The sequence below is a fragment of the Schistocerca cancellata genome, chromosome 1, assembly GCF_023864275.1.
Source record: "Schistocerca cancellata isolate TAMUIC-IGC-003103 chromosome 1, iqSchCanc2.1, whole genome shotgun sequence".
Taxonomy (NCBI): domain Eukaryota; kingdom Metazoa; phylum Arthropoda; class Insecta; order Orthoptera; family Acrididae; genus Schistocerca; species Schistocerca cancellata.
Window position 1 is genome coordinate 571963516 of NC_064626.1, and position 23397 is coordinate 571986912.

At 38.3% G+C, this 23397-nt stretch overlaps 1 protein-coding gene across 2 annotated transcripts in view; it reads left to right on the forward strand.

Moving 5' to 3' along the window:
* Positions 1–22985, forward strand: part of LOC126181628 (amphoterin-induced protein 3-like) — a 161096-nt gene extending 138111 nt beyond the window's left edge. For both annotated transcript variants that reach the window (XM_049924787.1, XM_049924786.1), the window contains 2 exons: positions 4018–4591; positions 18487–22985. In XM_049924787.1, the coding sequence (XP_049780744.1) occupies positions 4018–4591; positions 18487–18776 (864 nt within the window). In that variant the 3' untranslated portion in view covers positions 18777–22985. The remainder of the gene's footprint in view (positions 1–4017; positions 4592–18486) is intronic.
* Positions 22986–23397: the final 412 nt, after the last annotated feature.

Below are 23397 nucleotides of genomic sequence, written 5' to 3' on the forward strand. Positions count from 1 at the left end.
TTCTGCCATAATGCAGTTAGGTGTCGTTCCGGTAGCTCCTCAAGCTTCTCCAGTGAGCTGTGGGGACCAGTGCGAGTCTGGCTAAAACACGAGAATAGTGCATCTTGTAGGAAGCCGTTTTAAAACCAGAGCCACGTCGGTCAGTTTGCGCTTCTCAGAGTATATTTTACTGACCGCAGTGTCTCCACAAGGCAGTTGGAGTGGGGAACAGTTTGCACAGATCCCTGTGTCCTGGCCTCTCGACAGAATCAACGCTATTTGATTTTGTTTTATGTATTTTCTGTCTCCTGGTGAAAGCAGTTTGTGTCAGTCAGACAACAGCCATTGTGGAGGGCGGAGTTCTACCAACCAAAAGGCGGGAGATGTCCTCATTGGAAATTCTTAAGAAGTACCGGGTGTTTATAAATTACTTTTAAAAAAGTAACCTTCAATTATCAAAATCATAAATAGCTTACAGAAGTTTTGGATACAGCACTGAATGCAGTATATTCCCTGTCTAACACTGTTAGATTCTGACGTTCCCGCTAGGTGGCGTGTACAAATGACTTACTCAGTCATCATGGAGTCGTATAACGGTGCAGAGCGTGCACGGTGTTATTTATGGATTCATGATTCCCAATACTGTACCAGAGTTCAGAGACAGTTCAGGACTAAACATCGCAAGCTACCACCTGAAAGACAACTGTTATTAATTGGTACCACTGTTTCGTCGAAACTGTGTATCACATAGGATACTGGGTTACGGTTGGCCAGCGGTCTTTGACGCAGCAATTGAACAAGTTCGGCGGTTTTACATTCGTAATCTGGGTAAATAAAGACGCGCCAACTTACAATTGAATATGTCTGGTGTTGCAGTGTGAAAGGTATTACAGAATCACCTGTCATTCATGCCCTACAAATTGGAACTGCTGAAAGCTTTAAGAGAAAGTGACCTAGAGAAACTAGCTGAGTTTTATGCAGAAATGTTAAACAAAATGCAGACTGAAGATGCTATGCTAAATAACATTGTGTTCAGTGACGAAAGCCACCTTCCGTACCTGAGGTTAAGTGAGTCAGCACAATGTTGAGCAGAAATGACGTCACGTAATCGAACATATGCGGGACTCACCTAAGATAAATGTTCCTTTGCACTGTAAGCTGCAACAAGATTTATTACAAAATCTTTTTTTTTTGCAACAATATTTACGGTGTTTTCTTTTTGCCGAGTCAACTGTAATTGCCATATCGTACCTGGACGTGCTTAAACATTGTGTAAGGCATGAGTTACAGCACGATATGGGCACAGAACTTATTTTCCAACAAGATGGCGCCCCACCACATTATCATCGTGAAGTTGTCGTATATCTCCGTAGGAATGTGCTGACTTGGCTTGGTCGTGATGGAACAATATCCTGGCCAACTTGATCACCTGACTTAACCAGAGTCGACTTCTGTGTATGGGGTTACATCAAAGATAGAATGTTTGGTCCTCCGCTCCCGCGAATCGTCGACGAGCTGCGGCGACGGATAATACAAGCAGACTTGCTTCATAGGATTTTGCAGGAAACTGATTGCAGATGGGACATTTGTCGTGTTGCTAAAGGTTGCTACATTGAGCACTTGTAAATAAACCTTGAAGATACATTGCATTCAGTGCTGTATCAAACATTTCCGTAATTTCCCTTTTTCACTATTAAAGGTTAATTTTGTATAACTAATTTATAAACACCCGTGGAATCACAACATCCAATGCTCTAGAAATGGTATTGGTGGGAAGTTGGTTGATTAGAGAAGATTTTAGACAGATTCTTTGATGACACAAGACAACTCCTTAACGGTTTTCTCATTGGCCAGAGTTTGGCGCGCCTGTATTTATTGGAGGATTATTTCTTTGCCCGAGACTGCTCAGAACAGGGCAGTATATGTAGTTTTTTTGAGTAGACTCTGGAGGGAGACGAGAAGCAGTCCACACGCATAAAGTTAAGACTAGAGACTTCGAATTTCGATACTTATTTAAGTATCGAAAAACGTTAATCATCAGCAAGATAATTCACGTTGGGAGAGGAGGCTGTCGCGTGTCTGATGACTGTTAGAGACAGCTGGCAGCACCTATGCAGCTTGCATTTCTACTCAGCGATTATGGTGAGTTATCTGGACGCACCAATTGGTTAGGGAGATGTCAAATTAACGTTTTTCGATACTTAAATAAATTCTCTTCGGTGAATTCATGACGAGGTTCAAATGGTCCTGAGCACTATGGGACTTAACTTCTTTGGTCATCAGTCCCTTGAACTTAGAACTACTTAAACCTAACTAACCTAAAGACATCACACACATCCATGCCCAAGGCGGGATTCGAACCTGCGACCGTAGCGGTCGCGCGGTTCCAAACTGTAGCGCCTAGAACCGCTCGGCCACTCTGGCCGGCCATGACGAGGTGAGCAGGCGTAGGTGCATATGAGTTTTTCATTTCACCTTTGAGCATGATCCTGCTATCAATGTGTGTGCACCTGCAGCTACGTTTCACACGACTAATTTATCAGGAGGATGATGATTATTTCTGAATCCCGATTGCTTTTTCGAACACGTCACAAAGTTAGTCAGTGCTAGTTTTATGTCATTTCCGTGTTCGAATTAGATCTTTCTTCTGCAGTGTGCTTATTGAGATCCATGTTCATGTCATTAAGATTCATAAATTTAGATTCACTTGGGTGAAGATTTAATTCAGTAGTTGGTGAATACTTTTTCCATGCATTATACTTTTTATGATTGTTGTGAAGACCAACATCCTAGACTCATTTACTGGGGCCACCCTTTGATGTTAAATCTATTGGACACAGCTACTAAAAAAATAAATCGCTTTGTTGAAGGGACGAATTCCAGCAAAAAGCGCCGTCCATATCCCAAGGTCACTGGCGTTAAAGACGACTCCAGGTTTCAAGAATTCATTGAGGTCTTGAAAGGATTCTAGGATAATTTTCTCAGTGTTGTGAGTACAATGCCAATCTTACATCTGTTTTCGAGAAGTTTTCAAGATCGTTTGTTCTTTCAGCTGAAAGCGCGCATGTGCCATGTGCAGATGGAACTGACTGGTCTGCAATGTAATTCCCGTTTACAAGACAAATTCTTTTGCGTTAAAACCATACAGGCGATCTAGATTGTTTTCTTCGGGAAGTGTTTTCACTTCTCCATAATGAGGTTGCAAGTGTGTGAAAATATTTCGATCAACATGCATGTGTGAAAGCCTTTCTTCGATTATGAAACTAAAAAAGTCACGGTTACATGGCAACCTGAGTGCAAGAGTTACTTACTGTCCATAAAATGCCTGGGAAAATAAATACTGACATGTGTGTAAAAAGAGCTACCATATTGACGATCTGAGACCATGTTAGGAGTAAAGAAAGTGTGTGAAAGGCAAAGCCCCCTTCGTGCAACTTTGCTGCTTTTGAGGCACTACACTCAACTTATGGGTACAAAGGGACACCAGTGACTGCACGCTGTGGACGCAGTACGCTTCGGCGAAGCGTCGAATCTCCGTCATAAAAGTTCTCTGTTCTAAGATGAGTGTTGGATTTCTTTTGTATCTCCGGAAAGGATTCGCTAATGCATGACTTATCGATTTTTTCATTATTAAATGTCAGCGTTGGTATTCGTATAGCGAATTTATAAACAGAAACTGGAGGTATGAGGTGAACGAAGGTTCTGCGTCTGAGGTGTTAGCACAAAAGCCGACAAACAGAGAAGATAAAAACACCAAGTGTCTGTTTTATAGCTACAGAACGCACTTACAGCTTTAGTAAGCAAAGTGTTTTATCGAAAGTCTTAAAACTAAAAAGTGGACTGTGAACACACACAACTCTGTGGCACCTGACTGAAATGTCACTATTCTAGTTTCTTCTTTTCGTTTAATGTCTTACCCTGTCACCTTACATGGGCCTTAAATATGGTGTTACCTGTTGTGAAGAAGTTTTCATGAACACAAGAATGTTTAGAATATTCTGATGTAAAATATTAATGATTTTCTTTTCTTTTTTACAGGTTCTGGATGTGTCTGACAACAAGATAAGAGAGCTCACTACCAACTCTCTGTCAAAATATTCCAGTCTGAGGTTTCTCTACTTAGGAGATAACACGATATACCTTGCGGACGATGGAGTGTTCACTCCTCTAAGTTCCCTAGAGGTTCTCGATCTCTCTTTGAATGTATTCCGTAGAATACCCTTCGATGTTCTGCGGTTGCCCGTGTTAAGAAAACTCGACTTTTCGCAAAACGGGATTATTCTGGACGATCCAGATGTTTACAAAGGTGCTCCAGTCAGCAACAGCCTGAAGGTGCTGTCACTTGCCAAGAACAAGCTGAAAGAATTTCCCCCTCTGTGGATGGTGCCTCAGTTAGAGTACTTAAATGTTTCAGGGAATGAACTGCGAAGTATAAAAATCACAGACATTGCTCCAATGTGTCGCTTGAAAGAAATAGATGCAAGCCACAACTCAAAATTGTTTAAAGGTGGACTCGATAAGTGTGACTGTTACTTGTTCTCCACATGGATTGAGAGGAGGAACATTAAGTTAATTCCGCAAGTGTCTCTCAACTGCCCTCCAACCGATACAGGTACGTATCTGTTAATGTATGCCGTATATTTTTCTTGTAAATGAACACTGTTTGGTGCGGGCGCACACAATGTCCACTATTTTGTGTACCTACGAGTGGAGTATTAGCTCCGACGAGAAACGTGATTCAGTGATGATATCAACTTTCATGGATGATAGAGACTGGTAAATGTATCAGTCTTAGATAAGGGATTGGTACGATAACGACAGAATCGGAAGTTATAAGCAAAAATCACCCTGATACCTCCGATCGGTACTATTGCTGCTAAGATTGTATCGTAGGCAACTATCAGATGTCGAAAACGGGGGAGAGGAAAAAATGTCCAGTGAACATGGGCTCTGATATGCATACCTGAAGAGTTCAGAGCCCATCATCTTCACTAATATGAAACAAATCCTTTCTATTTAACAAGGTATGCATTTTTGAGCCCATGTTTACTGCACAAAGTTTCCTGGTTTGGCCGATGCGATCATCTCGGAACGTTGCCTGCCCTACAATCTTAGCAACTACAGTACCGCTGCATGTGTGCCACTGTCGGAGATACCAGAACGATTGTCGCTTGTAAATTTAGCCTCCATCGTTTCCAGACCAGACTGATACATTTAGACTTCTCCATCTCTGAAAGTTGGTAACTTCATCTCGGAATCACACTGTGTATCTAGCAGAAGACATTTCCTCACGCATGTAGCAGCTTTTGTTAGCCAGAAAAGTGGTTTTCTGAAATTGTGGCTCTCTTACAGAAATTGACCTAATTATTTTTGTAACTGTGAAGGCATAGGTTAAATTTAGCTGGTCCTGAATTCATCTTTGTTGAGTGCTTCTGGAGAGCAATGTTGTAAAACTATAACCTTTGTTGTCAACAAACACACAAACTATAGTAAACGCTGGTGTGAAGATGTGGAACGACAGACCTAAAACAAAAATAGGAAGATGAAAAGAATTTAGAAGTCAAATAGTATGAGTTCGGAAAGAGGGAAACCTTTGACGCTATTTAACAACATACCAGCCATTTTGAAAGTCACCGTCTTGGATAAAACTCCTAAATTTCTAATGAATAAGGGGTCATGGCATATCAAGCAGACAGAGAATTACGCCAGAAAAGCAATGAAGTGTTTTTATTTGATCATAGCTTTATTCAGCCTAGAATTGTCCCCATTTTGTACACAATAAGGCGAATGTTGGTGATAACACACAGACTAGAGGGTGCGCTCCAACTGTTGTTTAGCACGTTTTTAAGTCTGTTGTTATTCACTTGAGCCATTCCTCATGGACTTGACCAGACCCATTACCGGAATGGGAGCACAAGCGTCAACAATACGCTCTCTAAGGTAGGCGAAGGTACTGATCCTCGCCGCATATGCAATTGCCTTCGTGTTTCCCAACAGATACGGATGTTCAAATACATCAGAGTATCGATACCTACTCAGTTCAAAACAACTGAAGTCGTCTTGCGTTATTATTCGTATGACTACTCCAAAAGTATCGATATCTACTCATATCGATTCTTTCTTAATTTCGTATGCGAATGAAGCAATGCTGTGTATGTATATTTGACCTGATTGCTTATTTTATGTAATCCAACAAACCAAAGGTATTTTTCATTGCGGCGTGATCTTTTCAGCAAATTTCGATCTCCAACCTTCTCCCCCGAAAGAGAGAATATTTTCTTGACGCCCACGTACTTAGGGAGAAATGACAATAAAATACGAGCTCGTACGGAAATATTAAGGTGTTCGTTTTTCTCGCGCCCTTTTAGAGCGGGACACTATAGAAAAAGAACGAAAGGGGTGAGATGGACATTCTGCCAGGCACTTGTGTGTGAATTGCGTAGTAGTCACGTAGATGTAAATGAAATAATTTTGTTTCTTTACCAATGAAAATCCTTTAATAAAAAGCGACCCCGTCCAGAAAGAGGAATTATTGTAAACATCTAGGAGACAACTTGTTCTATTCTGAGTCATAGATGGATCATCTTTCGGAAATGACATTGACTCACTCGACAGAGATGTAACGACCATGAGTTAATATTATTGAATGTATTTGTATAAACATGGGAAATTGTCGTTCTTGTCTTCCAATGCTCCAAATGGGTTTCTCTTTAAATATATTAAGAGGTTTGCCAAGTAAAGAGTGCCGTACGCTAGCTGTTTGACGTTTCCAATAATCGTATTCCTGTGTACAGTAGACGAAGCAGTATCTTCCTCCGATCACGTGGACTACGCCATTGCTCATAAACCGTAATTTTGAGTTTGTATATGACTCGCCTCTATGCTGCTTGATTTTGAAAATGCAAGTGTTTAAATTTAGATCAAATAGGGTAGCAGTGGATGCATCGTCATCTCAATCAGTTAAACGATACTTTTTCTCCAGCTCTCTCAATAATGCCTTGCAATCTTTGACATTTGTTGATATTGGTGTGATACTGCTAAGTTATGTTGGCAAAAAATTAATCATTGGTATAATTTTGAATATTGTAACATCCTTACGTCCAGAAGTCTCTTTTGTGACATTCAAAAGGCTTTTAAAAAAGCTGCAAAATGGTGGAGCGTTTCCATCGCTACATTAATAAGCACGTCAGAGGATATCAGAAAAGAATTATTATTGCAGCTCTGAATCTTACAGCTCTGAATCTTACAGCTCTGAATCTTACAGCTCTGAATCTTACAGCTCTGAATCTTACAGCTCTGAATCTTACAGCTCTGAATCTTACAGCTCTGAATCTTACAGCTCTGAATCTTACAGCTCTGAATCTTACAGCTCTGAATCTTACAGCTCTGAATCTTACAGCTCTGAATCTTACAGCTCTGAATCTTACAGTTTCGAACATGGCTGTCTTTCAGCAACCATATGCAAGTTCAATGGAGAAATAACACAGCCATCGGGTTGCAAATAATTGTTTAATACAGTGCCCTAGGTTTCGATATCTCTAAGGATGTCTTCATCAGAATGAAAATTTAAAAGCCCTATAAAATAATACATAGAAATTTTTAGTAGTTTTCACGACAAAATGAGCTTCACTTGTGTGTTAGAAAATGATCGTCAGCTGCATTACTTGGACCTTAGTATTGCCATAGATTGCTTCGGTAGTTTTCGAAAAGCCACTAATACAGATCAGATGGTGCCCATTAGTTGAGTGCATCCTCATTCCTATAATAAAAAGCATGTTTTCCTTCAACCATTCATCGTGCAGTTTGTGCCGTCGTCACCAGGTAAGCTTAATGAAGAGATGAATTTAATAAAAGCTATTGCAATTAATAATGGTTATGACCCTTAGTAAGTTGAAAACATCTTCAACGTTAAAACTTACGTTAAGGTGAATATTATAGGTGTCAGTGCTGTTTTTGACAGTACCGCGTATAAGTTATTAGATTCTATTTTGAAGCCCTATTTCTTTATAGAATTCGTCGTCATCTAGTTTGAAAAAACATGGAGGCAAAGTTGCCTTTTCTATAAACACTAATCCGCAGAAAAATCTTGTTCACAATCTCAAGTCCACAGTTGCTCTTATTCACAGTTCAGGAGTTTATATATTCACTTCTGATACGTGTACTGTTTGCTATATCGGACAAACTTGGAGATCTTTCAGTGTCAGATATAAGGAACATTTATCGGGAATAAGAGGCACTAATGTACATAATTTTACTTTTGCTGGTCGTCTTTTAATTTCCGCTCACAAACTGAAAAGTGTCGAAGGGATTACCATTTTGCATAGGGAATAAAAAGATCACAGGTTCGACGTGCTCGGAGAGCAGGAGATTTTTAAGCATATTTCTAAGAGCGATGGCCTCATCATCAATGAACAGTTAAAACTACGCAACATAAGTTTTTTTTTTTTCGATGGCTTTAATCACGACTTGCTGACTTTTTATTCTTTTGTTATTTACTGTGTTTCCTTACCTCTAGTTCCAAAACTTCCTTTTCTTCAAATCTCATGTAGCTGTGTACTACTAATGTTTCCTTCAGTTAGAGGTTTTTGGACAGTGCAGCTGTTTGTGTAAATATTCTACAATACTCTATACTTGGGTACGTAATGGACATTTCAGTAAAACCTGATAGATAGATAGCTAGTAGTCGCACTTCATTTACCCGACTACTTTCTATTTTCTAAAATACATTAAACTCTGATCCTTTGGATTTTGTTTTGATGATAAACTGTTCTTTAATTTGATTATTTCTGTTATAATTTCTCAATTGGGTCGTTCAGTCTTATGTTGTTCCTTGCAAGATGTACGTACAAAAGGCTGGAATGTTTTTAATTTTTGATTTGAGCATGACTGCTCTAAAAGTTGACTATTGCCTTCTCACTATGTAACTTTACGTAAGTAACCTTCATATGTTATGACATTTTTCATCTTGGTTCATGTTTCTGTCAAACCGGTTTTCTGTGTATTATTTAATAGGACTTTTGAATTTTCGTTCTCATGAAGACATCCTTAGAGGCGCGGAAACCTAGGTCACTGTCTTAAACAATTATTTGCAACCGGTTGGCTGTGTTATTTCTCCGTTAGTTCAAGATAGTCACTGAAGGAAAACATAAAGGCGTCAGCTGTGTTAGGTATAGATATACCACCTGTTAGTGACATGTGAAAATTTGTGCCGGACTGGGACTCAAACCCGGATTTCACGCTTACCCTGACTGTTCGCCTTAACCACTTCGGTTATCTGTGCAGCCTTACTGGCCCAACCGAATCTTCCACCTGTCAGACTGTCTACAGCCCTTTACAGTGATGACTGTAGGGAACTGCAGTGCAGAATGTACACAGTGTGACGTGTGGAAATTTGGATCGGTTCGGGAGGCGTGCATGGATAGCCAAGCTGTTAGAGGCAATCATTCGCTATAAGCGGGAAATCGGTGTTGCAGTTCCAGCCGGCACAGATTTTTGCATGTCACTATTAGGTGATATAATTGTGGCCAAACACAGCTGATGTCAAGATATTCGCATTCAGCGAATTTGTTTCAAATTAATATCACACGGCACAACCGTCATTAATGTCCTTTTTCATCCAGAGATGAAAGTTAAAATTGTTATTAGGCTCATACTTACATTTTACTTGCTTAATCAAACTCAGAGGCACTGCTGGTTTTGTATTGTTTTCCTTCAACATTTTCATGAGTACTGGCGGGTTCACTAAATTGTACGTATTGCCGAAAACTTTAGCTTTAAAACACTGTTTGCACTTTGCCGTGATATTCATTTTCGGAAAGTATGTCCGTACTTCAGATTTCGGCGGCGCCACCATACAGGGAAAGCGAACACATCAACGAACAATACGGCCGGTGGAAAGGTTAGCAGGCCCGGGGCAGCAAGGTAAACACGAAGGGCTGAAAGTACCATAGACACAAGAAGGCACCCACTACCTAGATGCATGCGTAAAACCGATTCGCGACAAGTACTGTCCTTTAGATACTCAGTAAGTATCAAAAAAATGATTTCATTATGGAAGTATTCGGCATTGAAACAAAAGTACTGAATATTTAGTTGCATTAACTTGTATCGCAATGTCGCTATCCACGGAGAGAAAGGCGATGGTGTTAAACCAGGACTTCGTCGTGGCTACTCCACCAGATCTCTGCTATCTATTAATGTACGGCCAAAATTCTCATTACTGACTTAAAGCTTGCCAAAGTTTCCGCGAGACGTGGCAAGTACTGCGCTCTTGGCGCCAGAACAGTATTTGGCGTTACTTCATCCGTAACAGTTTTCGATCAGCCAGGTTTGTTTGCTTGTGACAGAGCCGGTTTCACGGAATTTCGCAGGAAATTTCACCACCTCTCAGCGTAGCTAATAGGTGGTATACCTGAGTGGCGTTACTTGAAACCCACTGCGAGAAGACAGCTTCCTCCTCCTCCTCCTCCTCCTCCTCCTCCTCCTCCTCCTCCTACGAGGATGATCTAAATGTGTTCGGCATGTGTTAACACGGTCAGCTTTCACGTCACCTGTAAGCAAGAAATGTCAGTCGTGACTCGCGACCGCTGCCTGGATGGGGACGTACGCTGTCCCCGAATCGAATCCGTGCGGCGGATTAATGACGAGAGGTCGGATTGCCGGCCAGCCTAGATGTGGTTTTTATGTAGTTTCCCACATCCCACTAGGTGAATTCCGGGCTGGTCTCGAAGTTCCGCCTTATAAAACACACTACGCAAACATTTAGTACACTTTCTCACACTTGCACACAGAATTTGCACCATAGACAGACAGATCGGGTACACTGCTTCTGTCCTGCGAAGAGGTGAATAGGAAACTGATGGCCTTAGCTGTTTTGTCTCCTGAATCACCTAGTCAGCATCAGCATCATAACTCAAGACTGAACAAAGCTACGCCCAAATGAAAGGCACTAGTGATTTTCTCATATTGTTCTCTGTTTGAAAAGTCACATGACACTCTTTGTATTTGAAAATTAAAAGTTACACCCAAGATAGTGGCTTCCAAATGCTCATTACACTGATAGCATAGCGTCAGAGAATTTCTCCTCTACCAGCTCATACCATTTGACTTCAGATTTCCGTTTATACACACTATTATGGACTACAATCAAGTTGTACTATCAGTTTATAAAAGGAAAATTTTAAACTCACCTAGCCTGCCGCTGAGGAAAGTAACCTAGATATTAATATGAAGTGTGCTGTATTATGACACTGAGACTTGCACACTAGGAATGTATGAAAGGAGGCAGGCTGAGGGGTTCGAAACTTGGTGTTTCAAACAGAGCCAGGTACAGCTGCGCTCCTCTGGCAAACTGACAAAAAAAAGTAACAAGCCAGTGGATGACGATGAAAGAAGAAACACCTGCATGGAACGCATTCTGAGACCTAATAGCCGCCTCCACTCCAAATGGAGAGATTTGTTAATGTCCAATTAATGCAGCATTTCAGTTGTGGAAAATTCGTCGAATTGGGAAAGGATGACAACTATCGTTTCTTTTGGACAGGCACTGGAAATCAACCCAAGTACTACAAACTTCAAAAAACACATCAGTTCAGTTAGACTATAGCAAAATACAGTATTTTAATCTATGTTGCACATTTTCTGAAACTTGCACAAAGTGACAAAGTCCTTTAACTGATTTCACAAGTCACGCTTGAGTCCAGATTGCAGTTGTTTTATATGGTCATCACACAGGCATTACTTTTGGCACTGATCATATGACTTGCGTCAAAGATTATCATACAATAAATGAAAACAAAGCAGCGTAACTGTACTCACAGAGTTAAATCTTAACACTTTGCATAGATTAACATATCTTATTATTGCATTACTTAATAACTGTATTTATAAGGGAACATTCCCAAGTGTAATTAAACGATCTTGATGAAACTTGGTTCGTATGTGGAGGGCTCATAATAATGCAATACTTAGTTTTTAGTTTCTGCTCAGTTTCACTTTTAAGCAATAAAACATACTATGAAAGGTACTTTGGCATTTTATGCATAGAAGGAATATCTTCAAAACCATGATATAAAAAAATGCTTCATACAACAGTTAAAATATTATTAATGTTCTTGAAAACTGTGTAATCAACTTTTGTAATAAGCTGAAGTAGTACAAACTACCCTACCACACTTAATTCTGAAAAATGGAAACTTTTGTTACAACTAAAATTAAAGAAGCTTTCATGCACATCTATCCGCTTGTACTAAAGCTGTTTCCTGAAATACAATCTTTGGAAAATAAGCTGTACAGAATGTGCTGCCAGAGTATTTTCAAAACCTATAATTAAAATATATAAAAGTTAATTATTTTTCTCGTTATTATTTACTCACTTATTTTTGTTTCCTGTTTGAAATTGTTACATTATAAATTCGTCTTTTTTATCATTTCACATGTGTACTTAATTTAAAATAATAATTAGCTCATTATGAATGTACAAAATCATTACAATAACGACAATCTGCAAAAAAATACTTAAATAATAATGTTCTTATACACAATGCACATGAAATGAACAAAATGTCGTCATATAACACTGTGTGAAACTGTGTAACATCGTGTAATTCAATATTTAAAAAATCCACAAGATTTGCAATTTGTGGGCGATCCTCTAAATATCCTGATTTCTATCAGGCACATTTCAGTACATTGAACAGCCTTGGGAAACAGAACGTCCTTTTGAACTGTCAGTCTTCAGACTGGTTTGATGCGGCCCATCACGAATTCTTCTCCTGTGCCAAAGCTCGTCATCTCAGTGTAGCACTTGAAACCTACGGCCTCAATTATTTGCTGGATGCATTCCAATCTCTGCTTCCTCTATCGTTCTGCCCCTCCTCCTAGTCAGTGTTTTCCGCATATTACATTCCTCTCAGATTCCTATCAGAACCTCGTCATTCCTTAACTTATCATTCCACCAAATTCTCAATATTCGTCTGTAGCACCACATCTCAAACGGTTCGATTCTCTTCTGTTCCGGTTTGCCAAAAGTCCTTGCTTCACTACCATACAATACTTTGCTCCAAACGTACATTCTCAGAAATTTCTTCCTCAGATTAAGACCTGTGTTTGATACTAGTAGATTTATCTTGGCCAGGAATGCACCTTTTGCCTGTACTAGTCTTCTTTTGATGTCCTTGCTCAGTCTGTCATTGGTTATTTTGTTACCTGGGTAGTAAAATTTCTTAACTTAATCTACTTCCCGACCATCAATCCTGATGTTAAGTTTCTCTCAGTTCTAATTTCTGCTGCTTCTCATTACTTTCGTCTTTCTTCGATTTTCTCTCAGTCCATACTCAGTACTGTTCATTCCATTCAGCAGATCATGTAATTCTTCTTCACTTTCACAGGATAGCAATGTCGTCAGCAAATTGTATCATTGATATTCTTTCCCCCTTGAATTTTAATTCCACTCCTGAATCTTTCTTTTATTTCCGTCATTGCTTCTTCTCTGTACAGATCGAACAATAGAGGTGAAAGACTACATCCTTGTCTTACACCGTTTTTAATATGAGCACTTCGTTCTTGGTCGTCCACTCTTATTTCATAGCGACTACTCTCGTATGTATTGTGTATTACCGTCTCTCCCTATTGCTTACCCCTATTTTTCTCAGAATTTCGGACATCTTGCACCATTTTACACTGCTGAAAGCTTTTTCCAGGTCGACAAATCCTATGAATGTATCTTGATGTTTCTTTAGTCTCGCTTCCATTGTCAACTGCAACATCACAATTGCCTCTTTGGTTCCTTTACTATAACCAAACTGATCATCTAATACATCCTAATTTTCTTGATTCTGCACTAATAACTGTAGCTTGATTATGTCGTTTCTCAGGTGCAATTTTACATTGTAACCATTAAGAAGAAGTAGATTTGTAATTTTTCTTCACACACCATACACTCAATGGCTGTACCTGCCCTGTCAAGTCTCTTGTGATCACCAGATGAAACAGTTTCTTGTCCTCAGGTATGATGGTCAAAACGGTTCTTTCGCACTGACCACACCAAGAATCTAACAATAATACATATTTTCACCTGCACCGGGAAAGAAAACTTCCAGCGAATATTAGTCTTCAGAAAGAGATTCTCGAAATCTTGGTCCAAATTTTTTATTAGTCTCTTTCAAAACTATGGAAAAGGGAGTCAATGAGAAAAAACACCTTTGGGTGTCATACCTGAGGACAAGCAACTTGTTCATCCGGTGATCTCAACAGGATACGTACAGCCGTTAAATGTATATGGCTCTCGATGTTGGAAGGACTTTGTTAGAAGATTTTCAGATCTAGTTCTGCTGAATGACTGATGTCAGACCCCAGTCTAGAAACAATATAATCAAGCTTCAGTTGAAACGTACCTATATTGATAGTTACGATAAGCATGACATGAACTGTTGACCTCAGATGTCAGGATGTCACTTGTGTAGACTTAAGTAAATTTCGTAACAGTATTACACTGAAATGCCCAAGAAACTGGTATAGGCATGCGTATTCAAATACAGAGATACGTTAACAAGCAAAATAAGCGCTGCGGTCGGCAACGCATATAAAAAACAACAAATGTCTAGTGCAGTTGTTAGATCAGTTACTGCTGCTACAGTGGCAGGTTGTAAGATTTAAGTGAGTTTGAAAGTGGTGGTATAGTCGGCGCACGAGTGATGGGTCACCGCATCTCCGAGGTAGCGATCGAGTGGGGATTTTACCTGCGACCATTTCACGAGTGTGCCGTGAATTTCAGGAATCCGGTAAAACATCAAATCTTCGACGTCGCTGAGGCCGGAAAAAGATCCTGCAAGAACGGGACCAACAACGACTGAAGAGAATTGTTCAGTGTGACAGAAGTGCGTCTCTTTCGCAAATTGCTGCAGATTTCATTGCTGGGCCATCAACAAGTGCCAGCCTGCAAACCATTCAACGAAACATCGACATGATCTTTCTGAGCCAAAGGCCTACTCGTGTAATCTTGATGACTGCACACCACATAGCTTTGGCCTTGCCTGGGAGCATCAATACCGACATTGGACTACTGATGGCGGGAAACGTGTTGGCTGGCTGGACGAGTCTCGTTTCAAATTGTATCGAGCGGATGGACGTGTATGGGTATGGAGACAATGTCATGATCCATGGACCTGCATGTCAGCAAGGGACTGTTCAAGCTGGTGGAGGCTCTGCAGTGGTGTGGGGCGTGTCCAGGTGGACTGATATGGACCCATGATAAGTCTAGGTACGACTCTGACAGGTGACACGTACGTACACATCCTGTGTGATCACCTACACCCATTCATGTCCATTGTGCACTCCGACGGACTTAGGCAATTCCAGCAGGACAATGAGACACTCACACATCGAGAACTGTGACAGAGTGGCTCCAGGAACACTCTTCTGAGTTTTGACACTTCCGCTGGCCACCAAGCTCCCCAGACATGAATATTATGCAGCATATCTGGGATGCCTTGCAATGTGCTGTCAGAAGAGGTCTCCACTCCCTTGTACTCTTAAGGATTTATGGACAGCTCTGCAGGATTCATGAAGTCAGTTCCCTCCAGCACTACTTCACCCATTAGTCGAGTGAATGCCATGCTGTGTTATGGCACGTGAGTGTGCTCGTGGAGGCCCTACACAATATTAGGCAGGTGTACCAGTTTCTTTCTCTGTTCAGTGAATTTCATTTATCTGGTAATTTTAGAACTCGATTTATTATACTGATTCATTTTCAGAGATTAATCTCGTTTCGAACTTGGCAAGCATACAAATATCTTTGTGTTGGTTGGACTGACACAAAACATAAGCAATTTTAAGACGCAAAGGAATTACAGACATTTACTGCAAATGGGTATTGATTGAAATCAATGGAGAGGGCAGAAAATTTATGCCAGACTGGGATTTGAACCCGGGTGTCTAGCTCACTAGGTAGATCCTTTGACTATTAAGCCGTCTGGACACAATGGTCATCACATATGCACACCTCCCATCAGACCCTAATTTTTATCTTACCTACACACTATTAATGTAGTGCCCCACGCCCATTATCTGCATTACTCATGGCATTTCGGTGATTCTGATATGAGTTCGAGCTTGGTATGCTTCTGGATGCATGTGCGAAACTAGCTTATTGTTATAATTTTTGATAAGCTCATGTGAATGTTAGGAACATTTTTCAGCACTAAAAGCTAAAAGCCGTGTAAAACTTTGTTGCAATATGAGAGGAATAAATTAATGCAGTCAATTTACACCAACAAGGTTTTGATTGTAATCCATAAAATTTATATTTCTAATAGCGAACGGTACAAGCAGTGATGGTTAGAAATATATATAAACAGTGGCGAATCAACCATGAAGGCCTGAGTTTACTGAGAGACTTTTGTGATCCAATTTTGTTACAGTTTTCAGCAATAAACATATATTTGTGAAAGAGAATATCATGTCATACTGAATTTCTTAAAATTTCTCTTGTCACTACCAAATCATCAGCTACACTGTCAAGAACTCTACAAGTTGTAGCAAATTTTGTTGGAGTAGATACTAAGAGAATTCTTTTATAGGTTCTGCAGCATTGGAGATGTCAAAGAAATGAAGAGGAGTAATTGTTATTTAATTGATACTCACTGTAATATTTCAGTCACTAATACATAATCACTTCTCTTCACCAAGGAACACCAGTGTACTGAAATATGACTGATATAGATAAAGATATTTAGAGGATTGTGACCACAATCTGAAATCCTGCTGCATTTTGTTGTAATTTGTCATTGGTGTATGATGCACAAAAAATTTTTCATTTTATGTGCATGATGTAAAAAAGTTATGTTTTAAGTATGCCTTTACAGATTAATATTATTGTAATGATTTTGTGTGGTAGTGATAATTAGTTATTATTTTCAATTAATAAAGTATATGCACAATAATAAACTAAAAACAAAAAAGCCATGGATGTAAAATAACTGTTACCAAATATCAAACAAAAATCAGAAAAAATAAATAATTTGGAATAATAATGAACTTCCAGATATTTTAATTGGGCATGCTGGAAATACTCTGACAGCACATTGTGTACAGATTATTTTCTAAAAATGGTTCTTCATAAAACAGCTTTATTACGCATATATGGATGTGGCATGAAAGCTTCTTCATTATTTATGAAAAGTTGTTTATTTTTCAAAATATATTTTTGATAGTGAAGGGTTTTGTAAAATTTCAAAGTATTATTAAAGTTGATTGACACTTCTTAAGAATCCTAACTGCATTTCCACTTTCACATGGAACACATTTTTAAATATGGTGGTTTCAAAGATACTCATTTGAAACTTACTATGCAAATTACTTTTGCAGTGTCTTGTACCCCTTAAGTGAATTGGACAAAACAAAAAATGTGTTGCATTATTTTGATTCTTCTATATACACACAGTTTCATCAAAATCACACTTCAGAATGTTCCCTTGGTTAGTTGCAATAAATTTAAATCTTTCAGTACAGGCATCAAATCAGTTTAGTGACATTTGATAGCAGTCTTTCATTTGTTAATTTTTTCCTTCCTATAGTCTAGGTTTACTGCAGGTTTTTTTTTTTTCTAGTAGATTCTTTCCAGTGGCCCTAGATTTCACAGTTCGTTACTGATTATGGGATGCCAAAAGTACACTTCATTATCTCGTCAGTTACAGACTCTGCTGTTAATATATTGAATATCTAGATTAACCATTGTAGATGAATTGGCAAATGCACACTAGATTGCTATTTACCAGTTTCCAAATTTGCAGTTAAAGGAAGTTACTCTTGTGTAGAATGTTGTATAATAAGTTTAATTTTTTTAACTGTAATATTTCAAACTCTAAGCCTCCCCTAAAACGTAGGTGTAAGAAGTGCAGTCTTTGACAGACAATCTACCTTGTGCCCAATTAATTACGAAGGCTCTACAATAAAAGTACAAATGACTCTGGAGAGTCCCTCCAACAGCTTCACTACTAGTCCTGCTGTATTTCAGTATTCAGTTAGTGACAGCCAAAATAAATTTAAAAACATAATTTATACATAAATTGTGTAATTCAACCAACACAATCTAAAACCTGCTGTAATAAGAAGATAGTTGGTAGAAAATACGAAAGTGGTTGAAACTCATGCCCTTTATCATATGATATATCTCTGAACCACAGGTAATTGATTGTTGAGTCAATTACATTTTTATAGTATGGAAACTTTTCTGACTTAAAAACAAAATACACACATTGCATGTAATTTCTTAGTTTGTTGTAGATATTGAGGGTTTGCTGCTATTGTCTGCTGTCTCGCTTATTCTATATTTTAGCAAGAAATTGCAGTAAAAAATACTGTGATTAATTTTTAAATTTTATTTCTTCTGACTATAATGTATTCATATGTTTGAGATAAAATTGTTTGGATTTAGTGTAGCTGTAAAGATGCAGTGCATGTTTATGGTAACAGAGCCACTAATAGAAAGATTTTGCTTTACATTTACAGAACTCTGTGAGAATTCAACATCACTGAGAGAAGCATTAGATCTCCATTCGAGATGTAATAGCAAAGTAGAGACATTTCAGCGTCAAGCTGCAATAAAGAAGACATGGATGTGGGCAGGGATAGCAGCTGCTATCTTTGTGATCATTGTGCTCACTGGGGCACTGTTTATGCACTGCAGGAATTCCTCCAGGAGAAAAGTGTCTGCAAACAATAACAACCAGATGGTGTGTAATGATGTGAAGAAAATGCCTCCAGACCCTTCATCTTCGCAGCTCCTACAAGACTTGTAGTTCTTAATGGAGCAGAGAGTGACTCGAGCTTCCTACACTTTCTCTCATCTCTTTGTACATAAAACTGTTCTGCAATACGACTGTGATGTTTCTGTGATGTAAGTGGTTAGTATTAGTTTCGCTTCGTGAAAGTGAATGCACTGAAAATATGATAGTGCAAAGACATTCAAAGACAATATATACAATCACTTTAGTGTTCAGTGTGGCTGTGACTAGAGCAAGAAACTATAGCTTACAAACTTACCATGTCCAGCATTTATGTGCCTAAGAAGTGTTCCATGAAGTTTATGAAAGTTATGACAACTCGAGGAGATAACAGACCAAGCAAATCTATTTGAAATTTTGCTGCAGATCAAAGGCAGTTAAATAGCATTCATCATCTTATTGAGTGAGAAGCAGTTTTTGGCAAAACTATGAACTTCAAAATGAAAGAATGAAGTAAGAGTATATTCAATAATAAAAGTTTGCTGGAATTGGCTGTGTTCTTTTCAGCAGATATTATTTTCAAGATAGGCTGTAGAGGTTATCTAATTCATACTGCTTTAGAACGTGAATGAGGTTTATTTCTGATGTGTTTAGGTGAAAATAAGGGGACCCCCAAGGTTTCTCATTGCCCTCAACAATATTTTTACTCCTCTAAAATTAGTATAGAGCTAAAAGTTAAAGAGAAAAGTGATCTTAAAACCTACGAGCACCTTCATTTAGCAATATTTATTATAGAACAGTTATTTTGATTATGAACTGTTCAAATTCCTATGTCGCATTGTTACAATCTTTGTTGAGGTACTGGTACAGACGTTAACTGTCAACAGAATCTGCATGGAAGTCATTTGAGTATAAATATTATTGATGTTTTAAATTTGATTAAGACAGTATAAAAATCTCCAGTAACAGAATGTTACTTTTAATGACATCCATGAAATTGCAGAGGCAGTTATATAAAAGATTAAATTTGTTATGTAGTGACGAGTGTGTCATTTTATCAGATATGCTGAATGGTGACTTGTACTATATCAGACGAAGTTTGGAAAGTTGGACAGTTCCTATATGTTCTTCTTGAATGCACTGTAAATATGCTCATTCAGTGAACTGCTTGTTAATTATCAGAATGCAGTAAAATCATTTCTCACAGTGTAGCACAATGACAGCAACAATGCTGAGTAGGTGTTCTTACCTTACAATCTATGTAACATAAATCACTGCTGATCAATATATTCGAACTAATTCGGTGAATGTTAGACATTTAAGCCAGTTCGTAGGCTATTTTCTTGTTAGTATGAGCTTTTGTATGTTGTAACTTGACTGAAAATGAGGTTTTGCCAACATTTTGGTTTCATGTAGTGTGTTCAATATTTGCTAGTGATCACCACCTTGCATGCCCCCTGCCCGCCCTTCCCATCACATATACATACACAGTTACAAATTTTAAATCCTACAAGTTTTCCAGTTTAATGTAGGTGCTTGTAAACACATCTCTTCTTTTTGTTCTTTTGCCCATTTTCTTCATAATGTGGAATGTTAATGGCCCATGTGAGATTTACTCATTAGTCATTTGGCAAAATAGTGCATGTGTAACATTAAGCTAAAACCTTATTTTCCTTCCTACCTTTAATTTTCTAGATACTTTCCACATACAGTTAGACAATAAAGTCACTTGTGTTGTGTGATGTGTATTAATCTCTACTTGTCTAGCCAGATTTCACAGTGTAAAAACTGCCTAATATGTTGTTACAGTTTTAAATCCTGTTTTTTTATTGGGTCTTTTCGTAGGCTAAGAGTTGCGAATTTTGTAGGTGTGTTACACTCTTAATGTCTTCATGTTCAGTGTATCATATAAATCGGCTTTACATCTTTAAGTTAAAGGGAGTATCAATGCTCTATCCTGATAATGTTCAATTTAACATAGTTGTAGCCCATTCCTTTAGGAACTATCAGAGACATTAAAACTTTGAAAGGATGTAGTGAAATATCTTACACATTCACTGATTTCTTAGCACATATCTCACTTTGTTAGGGATCAAGACATGAATTTAATGTAGGTCTTAAAAATTTAAGCAACTTTTAAAAAATATTTTTATGATCAAAGAATGAGTGCTATCTGTACCAGTGTAGATCCACATAAATAAATATCACCACCAATAAGAGGTAAAAATTACATAACATTAGTTCGAGTAGCTTCTGAGATAATGGGAAACACTTGCAAAAACCTAGTTTATCAGAAATTGCACTTGAAAGTTGAAGTAAAGGAAAACTCACTATTGAATGAAGTGACAGCCTAAGCCTCTCCAGCTTTCGAATCTTTCTCTTTCTGGGGATCTTGCTGCTGCTGCTGCTGCTGCTGCTGCTGTTGTATTTTTTAACAAAGTTTCTGCCTTGAGGACTCACTGACTATCCATTTCTTGAAGGATTGTCTCTGTATTGTGGCCAGACTTCAAATTTCTTCAGAACTTTTATTCTGTTTGCATTCATCACTGAAGGAGTTCACAGCACTATTGACCCCAGTATTCACTCTTTTCAAGCCCACAAATACACATTTGTACACCCTGGTCCATTTTACATTGTTGACTCATTTACAGTTTGAGGATTTCCTGCAAGGCATTTCTTCAGAAGATCTGGATGTCCTATATCTCTATGTGCTGGGTTTACTACTGCTCTAACAGCTTCAGGGATGGCATTTCAATGGGTATACTTAGTTCCTGTTGCCTCAGCTCTAAAGTATTACACGAGTCAATTGAACACAATTTGTGTAGTGGTTTCTCATCACTTAACTTTGCCCAGACAGCATTTCTCATTTCTTACAGGTTATCTGTATTCTTGCTAATGGCTTGGCCAAAGTATTCACTTTTATGTCAGCCAGACATCATTTAAACAGTCTCGCCTTCTTCAACCTTTTTGCTAGAAACGTTCTGCCTGATTTTATGCAGTCAGGTATCCATTCATTTACGCACAGGACACATATTCTAACTTTCGTGGTGTTACATCGTCATAGGGCCTGCTGTCAATTATTGATTTGAATGAACTGGAATCACCATCACAATGAATTCAGCATAGCAAACCCCATGTTGTTCTTGACAGTGCTGAAAGATCCTCAGTGATAAGAAACTTCCATACCTCCACTGGATCCCTCATATGTTTTTTGACAGTTATGTTCATACAGTTGTTTATTTTCATTATTAGTACCAACTTTTGTGCATCTACGGCAATGTTTCAACAGTACTTCAACATCAAGCATCTGCCCCTTATCAATACTTACAGCAGCTGCACTAGATTGTTTAGCTTCATGGTCCATTTTCTTCCACAGTCCATCAAATGCTATTCAAATGTTATTGTTACCATTATTTCTGTCAACTACTTTTACTGTTGCAGATTTAATTGAGTCTTTGCTATTACTTCTACCACCATTTCCCCCAAAAGCATCTGTGTACCTTGAAACATTAGTAACTGACAATGACAGATTCATAAGAGCACACAGTTTTTCCAGCCCAAGAGTCTTTACTGATGCATTTCAGCCCATAGAAATATCTGATGTTCGTCTCAGAAAGGATACTGTTCTACATTCTTCAGAGGTCTAGAATTCTTTCTTACTCTCTCATCTCGAACAAGATACTTCCAAACTAAGAACTAAACTATTTCTTTTGAAGACATTTTTAGAAATTATCCTCTCTCCATCACACAGATTACAGCATTCAGTTTCATTGAACATTGTGGTCATTCATTACTGTTAACAGGCCGCTTCTTCAAAGCACTTGATGTAAAGCATTTCATTCAGTGTTGCCTGCCCTAACCACATTCTCTGAATGTGGGGTTACAAAAGGTCATGATCTTTAGAATCCATTTAAAGGATTTCTTCTCCTCCCAATTATTCCCATTGGTGGAGTCATATTAAAGAGAGAGACACAATTCAGTGAGCAACACGTTCAAATGTACACTATGAAAGGTGTAAAGCGAGTTACAAAAATTGGTTGTTACTACACATTATACCACAAACAGGAAGTGGTATCAGAGCAACCAATGTAACAGCAGGTGGTTTACTGTAAATCAACGTAAATCACGGTCTTCAGGACCAAACAGCTCCCGAGATAACTTGTTGTAACTGTGAAAGTGTTCATTGAAACTGTAGAAATTACTTAATTACTTAATTTTAAAATAAATTAAAAGTACATAGTTATCTAAAATGTACAGAACATACACAAAATTAGAGAGAAATTCGATTTTAATTTTTTATGGAAAATTATTATTTGAAGTTATACACCCACACCACCTTTTGCAGTTACCTTAAAAGTTGACAAATGTTACAGACAAATTTAATTTCTAGTTTTCAAACCATTTAAAATCATATGTAATTTCAAAACTATTTATTTTAAGCCATGATAGGTTCCCAGAGAGTGAGTTTGTTGAGAGATGGATGTAGGCATCACGATTTCAATACACTTTACTTACATGCTCGGTAACATGTTGAATATTCCTAAGCACTCAGAATAATCAAAGACTTGCTTGCACAGCCCTGCAAAAATCTTACACTGAAGAGAAGGCCAAAAACGACTAGCTTAGAAAATCATAATTTCGTAATATGGACTTGTAATTTAAACACGATTACAAACATTGAACTTCTCTGATCCTG